The sequence below is a fragment of the Drosophila busckii genome, chromosome 2R (genome assembly GCF_011750605.1).
Source record: "Drosophila busckii strain San Diego stock center, stock number 13000-0081.31 chromosome 2R, ASM1175060v1, whole genome shotgun sequence".
Classification (NCBI taxonomy): domain Eukaryota; kingdom Metazoa; phylum Arthropoda; class Insecta; order Diptera; family Drosophilidae; genus Drosophila; species Drosophila busckii.
In genome coordinates this window covers 11,651,391-11,668,863 of record NC_046605.1, presented here as the reverse complement: position 1 = coordinate 11,668,863, position 17,473 = coordinate 11,651,391, and the positions used below count along the sequence as shown (strand labels likewise).

General features: G+C 40.4%; 3 protein-coding genes across 5 annotated transcripts; 1 reads left to right on the top strand and 2 right to left on the bottom strand.

Moving 5' to 3' along the window:
* Positions 1-9: 9 nt before the first annotated feature.
* On the bottom strand, positions 10-4,082 carry LOC108597706 (CSC1-like protein 2). Of its 2 annotated transcripts, none has more exons than XM_017984391.2 (3): positions 3,992-4,082; positions 1,868-2,670; positions 10-1,810 (listed from the first exon to the last, which is right to left on the bottom strand). In XM_017984391.2, exons 2-3 carry the CDS (start codon positions 2,632-2,634, stop codon positions 268-270), a joined length of 2,310 nt encoding a protein of 769 aa, XP_017839880.1. In that variant the 5' UTR covers positions 2,635-2,670; positions 3,992-4,082; the 3' UTR covers positions 10-267. The 2 variants fall into 2 exon arrangements, with proteins under 2 accessions (XP_017839880.1, XP_017839881.1); XM_017984392.2 differs by lacking the exon at positions 3,992-4,082 and adding an exon at positions 3,664-3,820.
* Positions 4,083-4,394: 312 nt separating this feature from the next.
* On the top strand, positions 4,395-5,707 carry LOC108597654. Its single transcript, XM_017984309.1, has one exon. It carries the CDS (start codon positions 4,529-4,531, stop codon positions 5,645-5,647), a length of 1,119 nt encoding a protein of 372 aa, XP_017839798.1. The 5' UTR covers positions 4,395-4,528; the 3' UTR covers positions 5,648-5,707.
* Positions 5,708-6,096: 389 nt separating this feature from the next.
* Positions 6,097-10,534, bottom strand: LOC108597653 (potassium channel subfamily K member 1). 2 transcript variants are annotated; one of them, XM_017984307.1, is made up of 7 exons: positions 10,403-10,534; positions 7,281-7,731; positions 6,867-7,221; positions 6,580-6,812; positions 6,402-6,528; positions 6,248-6,349; positions 6,097-6,189 (listed from the first exon to the last, which is right to left on the bottom strand). In XM_017984307.1, the coding sequence occupies exons 2-7, from the start codon at positions 7,589-7,591 to the stop codon at positions 6,118-6,120; spliced, it is 1,200 nt and encodes a 399-aa protein (XP_017839796.1). In that variant the 5' UTR covers positions 7,592-7,731; positions 10,403-10,534; the 3' UTR covers positions 6,097-6,117. The 2 variants fall into 2 exon arrangements, with proteins under 2 accessions (XP_017839796.1, XP_017839797.1); XM_017984308.2 differs by lacking the exon at positions 10,403-10,534 and adding an exon at positions 9,805-10,149.
* Between the last annotated feature and the right edge of the window lie 6,939 nt (positions 10,535-17,473).

Below are 17,473 nucleotides of genomic sequence, written 5' to 3'. Positions count from 1 at the left end.
CAAAGCGTTTATATACAATTTGAAAATTATAAGTAGCTAAAGATTAGAGGCGTCTATATATATATACATAACTACATCGTTTGAAATTATACAGAAAACCGAGGCTAATTGCTATCACATATGCTGCTACTTCCTCTACTCTCAACTGCTCTTAACAAACAAAGTGCTCCAACAGCAGCTTTTTAAAAATCTTATCAAAAAATATGTTAGTGCTGAACGCGCTTTGTTTACTTCTTGTCGTCGAGAGTATGAATTCTTAGCCTCGTTTTACGCCTCCACGCTGTTAACGCTGTACTGTGAACTATCATATTCTGACACATTATCCGAGCCATAACCATTAAAGCCCGCTACCGAAGGTCTGGCGTTGCTGGGCGGACACGCCTTTAGCACATCGGGTATATACGCTGGTGCGGGGCCAGCAATCTCCACAATGCTGGGACGACGAGTGGCTGCGCAGCGTTTAATGGGCGACATAAACATAAACAAGGTTATGGTAATTGCCAGCGTTATGGTGAGTATGAGGAATCGCGCCATGCCATCGTCACCGCGGAAGTAGCACATCATGGCCATCACTAGAACCAGTATGAGTACAGAGAACTTGGTCATGGTGACTGCCGTAGAGTGTATTTTGCCACCCTTGCGCGAAATCATGTTTGATGGTCCATAGGCAAAGTAGAGATTATAGCGATCCACCATATGCTTCAAGCATATGTAGACTATAGCGAAGGGCATGATCAACGGACAGAACACGCTGTACACTATCGATATGGTAAAGACCAGCGTAGTCCAGGCATAGTGCGTGCCAAAAGGAAATTCTATCAAAATGGACTTGCGTATGAAGGGCGTCTCAGCCTTGGAGGTGGCCTTCAGCAGTGCCCAAATATACACAATTAGCTCGGGAAAGCGCAGCAGTTCCAATGAGGTACCAATGAAGGCTGCAGTAATGATATAATTCACATAGAACGAACCGCGATCCGGTAAAAAGATGCATTGCCAACGTCCCGTATCATTGGTCAGGCTCCATTCAAGCAACGCTTGTGCTGAGGTCAAGCCCAGCGATGGTAGTATGAGAATCATAAGCAGCAGATAGCCAAAGCATTTGGTCATTATGGAGTAGTTTTGCTTCGACCGCGTATAGTGACCCATCCACTTGTCCGATATAGAAACAATAACCGGCATGAGCGCTGACAGTGTCCACAGCATCAATGTGGGCAAGAACTCTGAAACTAGCGGCGAGATTTTGTTCTCGGTATCCTTAAGCCAGGGTCGATTGTTCAGCATATTCACTACCATGGCGGGCGTGGTGAGAAAGAAGAGCACTATAAAGAGCACCACATTGACGCAGACGAACTTCAAATACCAATGGCTGCGATTCACATTCAAGTTCTCCCAGAAAATATCATCGGGCGATGGTGCAAACATTAAATCCCATTGACGATAGGTGCCCGGCGTAAAGTGGGTGACAATATTCTGCGCCTCCTGCACCGTGGACACTGTCAGAAAAGCTATATCAAGTGGCTCATTCAGGGTAACGGCACGTAAGCGAGCCACATCGCCAGACAGTTTACGCTCCTCTCGCTGATAATACTCATAGGCATTCTCCTTCTTGCACGAGCACATTTCCGGCTTAGCCATGAGCGTATCCCGATTACGATGCTGTTCGCAGTAGATCCGTGCCTCCCGCACACGCTCGTACTCCGCGTTACGCACATACAGACGCGATATATTGTAGGCAATGCTGACGGTCTCAATTGTCACATCCGGAAACAGTTCCTGCATATAGTTACGTATAACTGTCTTGTTGCGATCGCTATAATGAAATATATAAGTTAATACAAAATCTTAAAGTTTACCATATGCACTCAACCTGTTGGATATATTGGATATCATAATGGTGCGCGTGGCGGCTTTCTTGAATGCATTTCTGCCCGAAGAACGACGCATGATCAGCACCACTAGCGGTATGTATAATATGGTTATGATTGTATGCACCCAGAGCCAAGGAGAATCTGGCGCCAGATTAGCCATTGTGGTGCGTGCAAATGTATTTACATCATACGGCGTTTCTTGTGGTCCATTTAAAAAGTTGATGGGCAATATGATGGCCAAGGAGATGATGGTCACAATTGCCATAACGGTCATCAAATGCTGTTGAAACGACAAATAGTGCACGGCATCTGGTCCCGAGTGCAGTAAGATGGTCTCCTTGCGCAGCTTTAATGTGACGGTAATCCAATTAAAAATGCCCGGCTCCATTTGTATGGGCGACAGCGGCGTAGAATCCGCCGCCGAGGGAGACTCCACGCTGGGACGTGGACTCTGTTGTCCAGCGTTGGCGGCATTGGAACTGGAGCTGGGCTGTGGGTCGACAACGCTTGCTGCACGTGAATAAAATATTTCTGTCCAGCGTTTTTTAGTGCCATTGGGATTTACAAGTGCAAGGCGATAGTCGCTCGCCTGATGACGTAGCGTGGTGAACAGCAGTATAAGCAACACCCAAAATATTGTATTGAGTATAAGAGTCTCTGGTATGCCATTGTAGGCGTTTGTGAAAATGATCGTGGTGCGATTGCCCTGCAAATTGCAGTAATTGGAATCGTTACGACCGCTGTCGTGTACCACGATACTACTCATCTTGTCTCTCACTTCAGTCTGCGGCCAAGTGAATCACTGCAACAAAGAGAATGAATGCTAAATTAATACTAGGCACGAGCAAAGCCGAAAAGTGTGACAAACTGATAAGCAAACTAAGCAGCTGGACGCGTAGACAAAAAATAATAGTTAAATAACACTAGTTAAAGTTATTGCACTTTGTTTTTATTTGCTCTTTTATCAATAAAGTAGGCCGCGGGGATTTATGAGCTTTGTAATTCACTTTTTACATTTGAAAACTTGTTAGACAATATTAGAATTTAATATTACAAAAACTTATTATGCTGCCTTATTTATTTTAACAAGTGTATTTAAATGTTGTTGTGCTATTTGTGTCGACTTAATTAATCTAATTTCAATGCGGGCCATACAATTGCTCGCTAAATTGAACGAAAGCTCTCGTCACCCAGTCTGAGATTTATCTTAATAGGTCGCTGTGGTTTCTGCGGTCAAATAACTAAGCACATGCTTGATAATCATGATGTATGCAAATAATAATAAAAAAATATAAGCCAAACGACTGTAAGTGAGAGCAAAATTTCTTCATGTGGCTTGAAAATAGAATAGAAAACCACAAAAGCAAGAGTAACAATCATTGCATTTGTTAATGGGGGCTACAAGCGATGAGCATATTGATTGTTCTGACATACATATATGCACGTAAATACATCACGCAGAGAATTAAATGAAACGCATGTTTTAACAGTTGTCTGATAATGTCAGCTATTCTTAGTTATAAGTAAACAAGCTAGCCATCTATTAAATATGTACTTTATATGGCTGCAAATTAGCTTTCTTTATACATTCATACATACGCATTACACGTACATACATACGTAATTGCATAGATGCATGAATGTATTTAGGAAGCTTGCAAAACTTCACACACACACACACACAAAATTTAACAAAGTCTCTTTGACCTTATCGGTTTCCAAATGTAGTATTAACTTTTGTTTCAATTTCAACAAAGTTACTGCGTTGCTTAACTAGTTGTTGTTTTTGTTTTACCAATTGAAGTGGGGTTCGTTGGTAAGGGGGTGGAAAGGCCAATAGTATCGCGTCACTTCTGCCACCTTTCTTTTTCCATTCATATTTTTACTTTAGGCAACATGATTCATCACATTTGTTGTACACACACACACAACCGAGCATAGCAAAAAACATAGACTAAACATATTTTGCTTAAAAATACGCAAAACATGCAAAACAAGTTTTAAATTTGTTTTTGTTTTTGATTGTTTTGTTTTTCTTGGCTTGCTGATTAGCTCATCCTCCTACAATAGCACTTCACAAACTCTTACTTCATAAAACATCAACGCTTTTCGTTGCGTCGTACCTTTTTTTTGTTTAAATGTTTAGCAATTATTTATTGCACTTTAAAAACCAGATTCCACTCTTATGCCCATATTGTGTCAACTAGAAATGATTACGCCGATAACGATAAGTCTCTAGCACAGCTGTCTTGCTCTTGACGTCACAAAAGCAGTTTTATTTGAATGTGCACACTGTGCACACACGAAACTGTTTAAACGCAATGAAATAATTAAATAATGAATAAAACTTAAAATTTTGTGGGCTCAATGATAAATTTGGAAAACACGAAATTAGCGAAATCTTGTCAATTGCCTTTACTCGCCTATCGACTTACAAACATGTTGAAGCCCTGGAAAGTTATCGAGCATTATAAATGGACGCCGTAAACAACAATACTAACAAGCTGTTTGTTTTAATTCATTATTATGTGACAGTAGATTTTATATTAAGCTTACACAGCTAAACAGAATCACATTTACAGTTATTTACACGTGTTTCAAGAAATATCTGGCCCAAAATCAACCAAAGCGACCTAGACTATAATTATTTCAATTTCAACATGCCAAGTCAAATTCAGACTGCACTTAATTTCCAAATTAAACTGCTTTCCGGCAACAATGTGGTGTTGGTTGACTGCAAAGGATACGAGAGCGAGCTGTTCATGCCCCAAATTGTCAAGGGACGCATTACATTTCAGAACATTATACCCAATCATCGGTGCTGTGATTCGGCCGCTGCAAATGTAAAAACGGATCAGCTTATACTGCCCGCCTACAAGCTGGGCGACGTGCGAATCATTGCTGGCGCTGGAACGCCGCAAAGATTCAATTACGACCAGCAAAACATATCCTCCCCCTTGGCCAGAAGTACACCATCCAGCGGAACGTCGGTGCGAGTGTTGCCCAGATTGGGCAAGGAGAACGCTGGAGCACTGTTGACGCCAGAACTAGCTCGCTGCAGACCTACACAACAAATTACGCCTGTAGACGCATTGCAGCTAGAGCGCAGCTCATCCGTATCACAACTGCAAGCCGCAGAGTCGCCAATGTTGCCGATAAACGAAAGTACACAGAGTCCGCTACAGGCGCCTTCCACTAGTTCCTCTCTAACTTCAGAAACGACGCTTTGTAATTTTATGCATAAAGCACCACCAGCGCGCACCTACTCCCGTCGCAGGCCCAGCGGTACAAGCCATCCCAGGCAACCCATCTCCTGGTCACCGCTGGCCAAAAAAAAGAAGAACACTAAAGTTTCATCTACGAAGCCGCCAAGTCCTAACCTAAAACTAGAAGTACGCCAGCGTAAGCTGATTGTGGACAATAAGAAGACGTTGGCGCCGCATGAGCTGCAGAAGAGTATACCCATGCCTATCACTAAGCAGAAAATACGACGCAAGCAGGTGACAGGGAAGACACGCCAGCAATTTGATGCGCTGAAGGTCACCGCGTATGACCTGTTAACAACACCCGGTCATGGGCAAGTATCAAAGGAGCTACAGAAGCAATTTAAGGATGCATGCATTGACAAATACTCGGACACATTGCCAAACTATGCGGCGTTGTCGAAAACGACGCCGCTGCAACTGGATCGTCAGGTGAAGTCGTTGATGGCCAAACAGCGTCGCTTGGACAAACAAATGACAAAATCACAGCAAGCGAACTTGCTAAAAAAGAAATAAATTCTAAGCTACAAATAAGTAGGGATCGTATATAACAGAAAATAATTGTTTTATTTTCTAATTCTAATAGGTATTAATAGTGTAATAGAATTTATGTGCAAATTCGGGGAATGGCCAACGGGCAGCGTTTCTAACAAACTAATTTTGTATTAAAACTAGACTAGAAAGTAGTTGAAGCAAACCAAAGAGGAGAAATTAAAAGGAACACATGTTTTGCTAAATATATATATATGGTCTAGAGCTAGCTTAAGTTAAACTTAAGGCTATATTGTATATTATATAAAGAGAATTTCTTGTAGTGTAGGAAGTGTTTTGTTTTATAATAATGCAGCATACTTTTAAGCGCAGACACAAACTCAATCAGTTCGGAATTATTTGATGCGCTATTAAAGTAAACAACATATAACATAGCACATATATATGTATTATAGTTGGATCGGATCATAACGCTGACAATTTGTACATCCAGTCTAGGAGCTGCGACAGCGAAAGCAGGCTTTAAAGGCACGTTTAATAGCGCGCATGTTGTGTATGACTTGCTCCTGAAATAAAATCTAATGTATAAACAATCGTCATAGTTTTCAATGCTGATTTACTGACCTGCATTAAGTTGAAGCACATGGCAATCAAGGCCATGCCCAGCAGCAGATAAACGGCGCATAGAATGAAGCTCACCTCGACCTTGTCTTTATCAGCGGTTATCTAAAAGATAATTGACTATTAAGAGAATTTTGAAGCAAGTTCATTGACCTACCACTCGGTCACCTGGCACCAAATCGCCAAAGCCAATGCTGCTAAGCGAAATGAAGCAAAAGTAGCTGCCATCCATATAGTTCCAATCTTCCCAGCGGCCAAAGAGTACAGCACCAGATAGAATGTAACTGTTTAAAGAGTTATTATTAAATTGAATTAGTTATAGCTGGCACGCCTACCTGACCATAACAAACACGCAGACAGTCAGCGGTACGGTTATTTCATCCGTGCTGCCGCGTATCTGGCGCTCAATGTCGGAGTCGGAATCGGAGCAAGGTACATCCAAAATGCTGGAACTCTGGAGCGTGCTGCGGGTATAGTCGCTGCTGCTGCTATTGCTGCTGCTGGAATAGGAACAACTGGTGCTGCTGCTGGCGCTGGCACGTGCGCTCTCCAGCTGATGCTGCTGCAACTAAAAGGCGCTTGGAATTAATGCCTGGAGCTGGCGTAGTTAGTTCAAGCTTACCGCTCTGGCCAGCTGACGCAGTTTGCGTCGCTCGCGTATGATGCGTCGCTTGGCTACGCCTGGACAAATGCGACAGAGACAGACCTTGGAGTAGATCCACTTAAAGGACTTGGCCAGCACATCGCCAATATTGGACAGATAGAGCAGAAAGAGCGGCATGCCAATGATGGCATACAGAATGGTCACCAGCTTGCCCCAGTTGGAGTTGGGCGTTATGTTGCCATAGCCAATGGTTGTGATGACTGTCAGCGAGTAAAGAAACGCACCCGAGAAACTCCACTGATGATCCATATCCGGACCCTTCAGCTGTTTCTTGACCAGAGCGCGCTGATAATCCAGCAGCACTTCGTTTACACTGCAAGACAAACTTAAGGATTAGCTTGCAGTCAAAGTTAGTCGCTAAACTAGACGCACCGCTTCCTATAGGCCTGATGATCATAGAAGCTTATATTTTCCGCAGTCAGCTCCCAGATGCGTGTCAGACACTCGCCGCTCATGTTGCGCTCAATGAAGCGATGCGGCTTCTCCAGCTTCAACTTTTCGTATTCGTACATTTCAATGGCCTGGAAGATGAAGGCGCCGCCAATGGTATAGAATGTCACGAGCAGTATAATGCCCACATTGCTGAACATAAACGCCGTGAAGTGGCGAAAGTGATCCTTGAAGCGCTCAAACGCCGGCTTCTCTGCGGCTCTGCGCCGAAACGAGCTGCGACGCGAAGACATGCTGCAATGCCGACATGCAGTTGGTGGCTGCCACAATTAACAGCTCGATGTGAGGCCACAATTTTCTCTGTTAGTCGTTCTTGCTGCAGTGGCATGCTTCAAAGCGCTTGCCTTATCCATTGGCTTGGAGCTGTCTGCAACTAAACAAAATGTACATATAATATTAATAAACATGCACACAAGGCCTAAGGACTTCCTGCTGGCGCTCACTAAAAACAAAACGAGTCTTAACAACAGCAACAGCAACAACAATAAACAGCAAGACTAAGTATATTAACCATAAATCTTGCCACCGGATGAAGCACAGATTCTCTTTTTTATACGTAGGTGTTGGTTGCACGAATTTATGGCAACAGTTGCTTAACAGATTTTCAAAATTTATACGTTTAGTGTATGCTCTAATAAATAGATGTATAATTAAATTCAATTGCAATTAAAGCTGCGCATGTTAAGTGTGTTAAGCAAAGCTAATCAACTGCACGCATATTTTATTGAAAATTTAGCTTTAGTTTTTCTTTACTTTTGCACGCATCAGCAGCAAAAGCTGCGTATTAATTATTTAGTTGCAGCGGTTAGTTTAGAATCCATGCTCTACTTTTTGTTTAAGCGCAAAACAATTTTTCATGTGGTTTTGACTAGTTTTTCATTCTGACAGTTTTATGATATTTTCCAACAAATTAATTTAAATATATTCAATGGACTTTAATGTGTGTTTGTTGCCCAATAAACGAGCTGCATATATATTTGAATTATTATATTTCAAGTCTACACATTTGGCAGCTGGTCTGTCGACTGTCTCGCTGAGTGTGGCCCTGGGACTGGGAATAGGGGATAGGGGGTGCCAGCATACAACGCTGGGTGGCATCTGGGGGGTTCCACTGCTGATGATGATGATAATAATGATGACACTTGTCGCCTAGTTTTGCTAAATGACAACCCATGGCATTAAATTAAAGAGTTGCAAGCCATAACGATGAGGTTAGAGCATTTGTTGTGCTAAATTTATAGTTAAATAATTTTATTTTGAAATGCAAAGTGCTGCTGTGCAACTGAAATACCAAAACTATTATAGAGTATTGCGAATTCGTTGCGTTAAGTTTTATAAACTCGCTTGGTGGGTGTGAAATATGTTCAGGCTTATTTTTATAAACTTCTACAACAAGGCGAGACTCATTTGTCTGATTTGATTTTGTTTTTAACCAATACATACGCGTATGTATATAATTATTTTAATTTTAAGCAGTTTCATTGCTAAGCCAATTAATTTATTGTTTAAAATAAACTTGCGCACACGCATAAACTAATATAGGTACAACAGTTGTTTTTAATTTATATTTGTAGTTACGTGCTGTGGGCACATAAATTAGTTTAAATTTGCCATTGATGTCTGCATTATTTACAATCAGCATACACACAAACATAGTATAATTAAAAACCAAACAGATTCGCGCCAAAAACCAAACTGAAAAAATACTACAGCCAAATCTTTTCGAAAAAATATACTATATAGAAAGTACTAAACCTCATACACAATATTGCAAACACATTAATGAAACTATTAAAATGTGGTCAACAGCAAGAAATAAATAGAGATTTACATAGCTACTATATAATTAGTAAATGCGAAATGAATTTGTCTCTGTCAAAATATTTAAATAATTGGATATAATATGGCAATAAAATCTTTTATTTATGAGCCATTAGGGAATTTCCTGAGCATATCATATTTTCTACTAATTAAGCGGAAATTATAACAAATTCCATGCATTAGCATAAACTACGAAAGATCAAAAGCAGCTAAAAAATTTAATTCGGCGTAAATGCTGCCAACTAAAATTTGCGTCATAAATATTTAGTCTTTTTTTGTTTATGCCTAAAATGGTTTTTAAGTTTATGCTTAAACAAAAAAAAAAAAAAACAACATGCAACGAAATTAAGCAACTCTTAACAGCTTCAATTTAGCTAAACAATTATACATGTCAGACATACTATAGCCGAGGAAAAAAGAATCTTTAAAAAAATCTACTTAATATAAACAGACATGAAATGTTAAGTGCCAACAGCAAATATATATATTTAAAAATTGTATACAAAAACAAAAAAAAAAAAACTAGCACATTAGTTGAATGCAAATGAAAATACACACATGTCTGTGTGTGCGCATATGTATGTGTGTGTGTGTGTGACATGGATAATAATAAATTACAGCGTACTATATACAGACAGATGTACAATGTACAGAAGTACTTGTGGCTAAGACATGTGGCTCAGCTCATTAGACTGACAAATCCGCAAAAACTAATTATTCTAGTCGGCGTATTGGGTTGCTGGTTGAGCTAATTGATAAGCGTGCACGCGTTGTTGGCTGAACACTAGGCGTATGCTTTATACATATGATAAATCGCGTATACGCTAGTATGTTTATTGATTATATTTTGTTATTGTTGCTGTTTTTGTTGTTGCTAAATTGCAGATGCCGTCGCCGTCGCCGCGTTTTGCCGGCATGACGTCATGAACAGCCAGCGCGTGTATAAGAGCGAAAGAGAGCGCACACAATTTGCTCATCGTCATTGCATTGTTGAGTTTTCTTTACGTTTCATTTGATTCAGTTTATTTTCGTATTATATTTTTTTAGCAGCTGATTTATATGCACATTTGAACCGCAATATATATGTGCGCTATACACATTATTTTAACAATTATTTGTTGTAAAAATACACAAGTTGCTTGCACATTTTTTCGGCATTCGGCACCTGGCGCACGTTTTAAAATTCCTCTTGCTTTCATTTATTTATTTTTAAACACACATACATTTGGTTAATTACACATCCACTGTGGCCAATGCCGATTTCAATTCCGACTCTGAAAACTATCGCATTAACTCATTCGAGTCGCGCGCGCTGCTTCTCTTGCCGTTAGCCAACCCAACCGCTCGCCACAACGTTCTGTTGCCCACTGTACCCCATACGCATATTTATAGATCACCAAATGCTAATCTTGACGCTTCACCTGTGACGTCGCCTGCTGGCTCATCTGCTCACACTCTCGCTCTCTCTGATGGAAAAGAGCGCAGCATCCAACGCGTTGTGTTTCGATTTACACATTCGCTTTGGTCTGTATTAAATCTCGAACGCTGAAGATTTTGTTTATCATATATTGCTAGTAAAGCTTCTTCGCTAGTATCTATGCTACGTTTATTACAGACATTAGTAACTAAATTCGTTGGCTTCATACTATAAACTTAGCGAGAAATCTTAATCTTGTAACTCAGTGGTCCCAAACGAAGTATAAAACAACAAATTCATTAGTAGATTAAATTAAACATGCAATGCTTGACTTTCTGAAAAAGGCACAGAGCTCTTCAATTTAACTAAAGTGCATCTGATGTGGCGTAAGTCAGACAGAGAAGTTTATATGAGAGCTTTACGTGGAAATCTGTAGTCCTTGTATATATATTTTATTCAGAACAGCAGGCAGCGCTGCTGGTAGTATAGTAAACACTCTAAACAGCAACAGTGCTGAACTTAATACTTAATGAGTAAATTATATTAATCTTAGACGTCAAGCAACTTTTGTTATATGAGATTCACATTAGTTTCTTTTACAAACCATTCACTGTACTTAATAAAATTACAAGCTTGCGAGCGTTGTGTCATTCGGGTTAACTGAACTCATTCGAGGCACTAGTATAAGCCACTTATTGGCACACAATTAGGGCTAAAAGTGTGGCTGCTTATCGTGCTCATTAGCATTAGTTCTTGGGGCTGCGCGTGCTTGAAGTAAGTTGACTTTTATTGATTTTACTTATGCAGCAAAACACACGCGCATTAAAATAATAATACAATAATATGCACAAAGAGCTTAAGGAGGCGTACTCACATCAGTTGGCTTTAAGCATAACGAGTTCACGCCGAGTAAAGTTTATGTTGATGTCAGTTTGGCAAACACATGTAGCAAGCGCCGCTGACCTTTTATTGCCAATAAGCTGTGAGGTGGAAGTACTTTTATTTGTTTGTTGCCCACGTGACATAAAATGCTATGAGGCATGTGAGTAAGAAAGAAGTAAGGAAATGCGGCATTCGCTTGCCTGGCGGCGGGCAAAGTTAATTGAAAATTGTTGAAAGCCAGCGCAGCGTCGTTCCTTTGGCTAAAATGCGTTAATGCCTTGGCAGCAGCTTGAGCAGCTCCTACGATTTGTTTGGCATTTCATTTGCCCTGCATATTTGATTACATGCACACACACACTCGCACACACACACACATACACAAGCAGAGCTTACTGCCTGCAGGTATTTGGCTGCCTTCCTTTTTGAAAGCTACACTGCTCAGGTGTCAAAGACAGCAAAGCTTCAAGTCTAGCTACACCAGCAGCGTCGTTTCTTTACCAGAGCACTTTTTATAAAGCTGAATGCTGTATTCACATGCACACATGCCCTTGTGTCTGTGTGTGTGAAAGTATTTTGCATGTCAAAGCGCTAGAAATTCATTGAGACGTAAATCATGTGCCGATATTAAAGTCGATCGTATAGTGTCTCATGTCTCATTATATGCGAACTTTTGCCTGGTAATCGCAGCAAAATGTATTTTCCATGCCATAAGTTTACAAGTGCATACCAACCACCCACCAATCTAACACCCAGTAGCTGCTTCAGGCGCTTATCATAAATACACGACTGGCTGGCTGCTGCTGTAGCAAAGTGCGGCGCATATCTGCAGCGGACACGTGAAACCATCATCAATCTACTGCCAACGACACTTTTAACGACTTCTTGTGGATTACTTCAAACAAAATAACCACTTTGTAGTCGGAAATTTTATGTTGCTTTGCCTTGCCTTGCCTGCCTGCCTGCCTGCCTGCTTGGGTGTTGATGGCCAGGAGCTGAGCTCTGCGGATTTCTCTCGCGCGCTCTCGCACTGCAATGGCTTACGGCTTTCCGTTGCATTTGGCTGCATTTGTATAAACTTTTGCTGGCAGCCTGCGTACCTGGCAAAACTTTCTAGCAAATACCTCGGTCAAAGTGCCAACGCATACAGAAAAATATAAATTGCAGCACACACACCAACACACACATGGATATATGTATGCAAAATTTGTAGCTGCTTGCTGAGTTTTTATTGATGTGGCAGGTGTTTAAGCTGAAGCTGCTGACAGCTGAGCCAAGCGCTTTATAGGTTTTAGATAAATTTTATGTCATTAATAGCGACTGGAAAAAAGTGGCATAAATTTAGTATAAGCTAAGCTGAACTTAGCTCTATATATATAACAAATAAACAACAATTTGTATAGATTTAGTTGCTGTTGTTTTTATTCGAAAAACTACACAAAGGTCAAAGTGGCAACCTAATGAAATGTATAAGAATTAGTTTAGATACTTGTAGAAAATTATTGCAGTATATATATATAAATACTTCTAGATATATTCATTAATTGGTTAGTTAGTTTTCGTTATTACAAATTTTATTTTATGAATTTATTTAAATTTATCAGGACTTTTGAATAACTTCTTGTTTGTACTGAGGGGGCAGCTGCTTTCGTTATTATAAATTTTATTTTATGCATTTATTTCATTTTAGTAGTATTTTTGCTTAACTTTTTGCTTGTACTTTAATTTTTAAACTCTTTCCTCTTTCCTCGCAACGCAACAGTTTAATTTCAACTGCTATAAAATCTCGTTTAGCTACAAAAAAACTTTAACTAGCGTAAATGTTGTTAAACTTTATTTAATTTGAGTGCTTAAATTCATGCGCATAAATTACTTTATCTAAGCCTTTTTATATTTAATGCAGCTTGCCTTAAATTCAAACAAGCGACAGAAATTGGCAAAGCAGCGACATAAGATCATTATAACTTTCGCTAGACACAATTTAATTAAAAGAGCAGCGCAAAAAAGAAACGCTGCAAGCACCGTTAAATATATACGTATGTGCTAAGGGTATAACTAAAAAAAGCAACCCTTAACAAAGTTAGCAGCTGTTGCGCTGCTGCTGCCGCTGCCACTGCCGCTTGCATTGCTTTTGGCATAAAAACCAAAACGTTGAATCCCTACAAAATGTATTTAGCGAACGGCTGTGTCCAGTTTGGTTCCCCCAGCAGCAGCAGCAGCAACAAGCAGCAGCAGCAGCAGCAGATGCAACAAAAGCTTCATTAAAATTAACAAAAGTTAATTGCAGCTTACGTGGCACGTAGCATGTTGCAAATGTGTTTTGCAATCTGTTTGATGGCCCCTCTACAATCGACGCACCTGCCGTTGCTGATCGCGACAGGATGACAGCAGTGGCTGCCAAAAAAATATTTGATCTATAGCATTGGGGTTCGATCCTGGCTGCGAGCCTGATTGCAGCTGCAATGCCCACGTTGTCGCTCGAGCAAATAAAAAAGGATTAGTGCAGCACAATTGGCATGTGGCAACAGTTGAAGTTGTTTATGTTGAAGCATTGCGTGCAACTGTTTTAGACAGCAAGACAAGCGGTGGAGTGTGCAGTTGGAGAGTTGGAGCAGCACCAGCAGCCTCTGGCTGCTAACTTTCCTCGGCTTGCTGTAAAAGCCATTTAGCTGTCAATGGCTCGTAACTGTTTAGCAAGTTGCAGCCCCCAAAAACTTTTGCCACACGGCATGTCACAAATTGCAATAAGCGCTTTAGTGCCACTGACATTTGCATGCAACCCATTTGACTGAGGCTGAGGATGGGGGCGAGCGTCAAACAATTACAATTTGTGGCGCCCAGGAATGCTGTTGCTGCTGCTGCTGCTGCTGTTGGCCAAAAGGTCGTTGTGCTGCAGCAAATTGCTGGTAATTGCCAATGGCAAATTCAATTGCAACAGACCAAAGGCAGCCTCAACACCTAAGCTGCCGCCACAAAAGGCAATTTGTCAAAAATGCACAAGGCACAGCCCGACCAAAAGCCAATTAATTGCTGCCCAACTAAGGCCCAACACTTGGTGTCATATTCATAAATTGCGGCCATGCCATAAGGCAGCAGCAGCAGCCACCACCACCACATGTGGCCAACAGCCAGCCAATGCCAATTGGCCATGTGTGTGGTCTGCGGTATTAAGCATTTGCTTATGGCTTATATATCGCTGCTGCTGCTTTGAAGGCGTCAGCTGTGTGAAGTGTGCCCAGGCACAGTTGGCGCGGTCAGGTTACAAAACAAGCGTTTATGGTTACAATTAAAACGCTCAGCCGGCCGGCAGCGCCTTTGTTTTGTTGCTTAGCATAATTTACGCTTTACTCATATGTCGATTTCAATCATAATAATAATAAGAGCCAGCATTTGCCGCTCGAGTGCAGCAGATCAAAATGTAGATAGCTTATACGCCCCATGGCAACGCCTGCTTAACCTGCTCTGGTCAGCTGCCTGCTTATGCTTATGTCCTGCGTACAGGACACGGCCACGCTGCGTGACCACTTTTAAGTATCCATAAGTGCTGCTACACGTAACCAGGGGCAACGCTCAACTGCAAAGCGCACTAAGCTCACTGATGTTAATGCACTCGCTATGTGCCTCTGTCACTTTGTGCGTAACTGCGTTACCAAGAATTACAGTTCACTTTAAATAGCTGAAAATTATTTATATGCAAAGTTTTGAAATTAGAATTGACATATGCAGTTAAGCTGTGTTAGTTAGCTAAGTTAATGGCTACAATATTGCACTTATAGCGGCTTAAATTGGCTGCAAAATGGCCAACCCTTATGTGTGTGTGTGTGTGTGTGTGTGTGTGTGTGTTTAAGACGGCTTTAATAATAGCACACAACATGGGCGTAGCCTGCATGTAATTTAGGCAGCAGTTTAAATTTATACATAATTATATAAATAAATGTATAAATTAAAAAACAGCAAGCTCGTTAAAAATTTAAATAAAAAATGCTACATTTTCATTTGCAATTTTTATTTATTTAATAAATGAGCTGTAAGCATTTTTAGTTTAATTCAAAAAAGTTTATACGCATGCATTTTAAACTTTTTAAGTCATACTCTTATATCAATTCAATATTTTATTTATATAAATTATGCAAATAATTAACCCCTACTCATGTCTATGCCATACTACGCCCTTGGTTATGCAAACAATTTAGATTGTAGCTACTGATATGCAGACTAATTAAAAGCGCACATAAAATTATTTGTTTTTTGTATTTATTTGTAAATTAATCTTTTGCTTATCAATGGCAGCGACTTCAATTAATGGCCATTAAATTGGCATTAATCATGCAGAGACAACCGCATTTTATATGCTTAACGTATCAGAGAGTGAAAGAGAAAGAGAGAGAGAGCGAGACAGACTGCATGCATAAATTGTTGACTGGATTACGCTATTTGTTTTATTTTTATTTTAATTAAATTGCATTGCACGCTGAGAGTGACGAGCGCTGGCCGCTTGCGCTTTTCATGCAAATGCAATATAAATATTTAAGTATTTGCCACATGCTCATTTTTAACTGCACACTGCACCTTGCGTACGCCTGTGTCCGAAATCAAACAGCGCCAGCATTTCGTGTCCAGCTTGCGTCCTTTTGCATAAGCAAATACGCGCAATCCACAAACACGTGAGGTTTACTTGCAGTTCTGTTTTTCTCGCTGCTGTTGCTGCTGCTGCTGCTGTTGTTGTTTGTTGTGCTGCATGAGTAACGACTTCAGAGCGACAACTGCTGTTACCCACACATAAGCAGACAGACACACACACACACACAGTTGTTGAGCTGCTGATGAGTTCTGCATTCACATTCGCATTCGCAGTAGTGCAGTTCATGGTTCAATGACAAGCAACTTGGCAACACACACACACACATGTATATATATATATGTATATATATACATATATATATGTGCACACACTGCACTATGGAAAAACTGACCAGTTTACGAGGCCAAAACCCATTTTTTAATTCTTTTCTTTTTTATTATTTTCACAGCCTGAGACACAATTAGAAATTCAAATAAAGGATTTAATGGATGAAATAAAAAAATTTTGCTACCGCTTGAGCATTGTAAATCCAATTTCAAGTATTTTAAAGGCGTGCCACGCCCACCATCGTCAAAAAATATCCTAAAAAATTATTTTAGCATGTTATATTGATTTGACATATTGTTTTTAAACTGAAAAAACAATTTGTTGTTTTTTTCCTAATGGGGCGTTGCAACGCCCACAATTTTTTAAAATCTAATACCTGCTGAAAAAGTCTGAAATATCTTGCTCCGTTTTGTGTTACAAACTGGTCATTTTTCCCATAGTCCACTCCTGGCAGTTTCCTGCGTTAGCCTTTAACTGCTCGCCGTTTGGCTGTGAGCTATTAGCTGTTACCTGCTGCCAGCTATTTGTCAGCGGTTTGTCGCTGTTGACACGCCCACTCGCCCACACACTCACACACACGCCCTATTTGTTTTCGCGCTCGCTTTGAGGTCACGTTTATGTTTTTGGCTAGCAAGCACATGAGCTATAATCACAGCTAAAGCGACACATGCAACAGCATTAAGCCAAAATGCAAGTTAGTTGGCAACATAAGCTCATTGTAATTCGAACATGCATTCAACATTTAATTAACTCGCTTTAAAGCTGCGGCCACATAAAATTGTTGCATGCACATTTATGTTAAATATATTTGAGTTTTATTTTCGCAAGTCCTTTGGCACCCTCAATAAAAATTTGCGCTTGGTCGTTTCTTTGCTTAACGAAGTGAAACTTGAAAATATACGTTACTTTTTTGTTTGGCTGAATTTTTTGTTGCGTCCGCATTTCGGCCTGACAATCCATGAAAAGCTGTAAAGCCCGTTGACTAGGGTCGAAAGCACGTGAATGTCTAGTTAATTTCATGGAATTAGCTCGAAAATAAAACAAAACAGCGAACAGCGAACAGAGAAAGAAAACGCTAAAACTCATTAA

Excerpts from the sequence above, each read along its gene's own strand:
- LOC108597706 (XM_017984391.2), bottom strand. The coding sequence starts at position 2,634 with ATGAGTAGTATCGTGGTACACGACAGCGGTCGTAACGATTCCAATTAC. Across the intron at positions 1,811-1,867 it reads ATATCCAATATATCCAACAG|CGATCGCAACAAGACAGTTA; the intron begins GTTGAGTGCATA and ends ATTTCATTATAG.
- LOC108597654 (XM_017984309.1), top strand. The coding sequence starts at position 4,529 with ATGCCAAGTCAAATTCAGACTGCACTTAATTTCCAAATTAAACTGCTT.
- LOC108597653 (XM_017984307.1), bottom strand. The coding sequence starts at position 7,591 with ATGTCTTCGCGTCGCAGCTCGTTTCGGCGCAGAGCCGCAGAGAAGCCG. Across the intron at positions 7,222-7,280 it reads CATCAGGCCTATAGGAAGCG|TGTAAACGAAGTGCTGCTGG; the intron begins GTGCGTCTAGTT and ends TTTGTCTTGCAG. Across the intron at positions 6,350-6,401 it reads TGGTGCCAGGTGACCGAGTG|ATAACCGCTGATAAAGACAA; the intron begins GTAGGTCAATGA and ends ATTATCTTTTAG.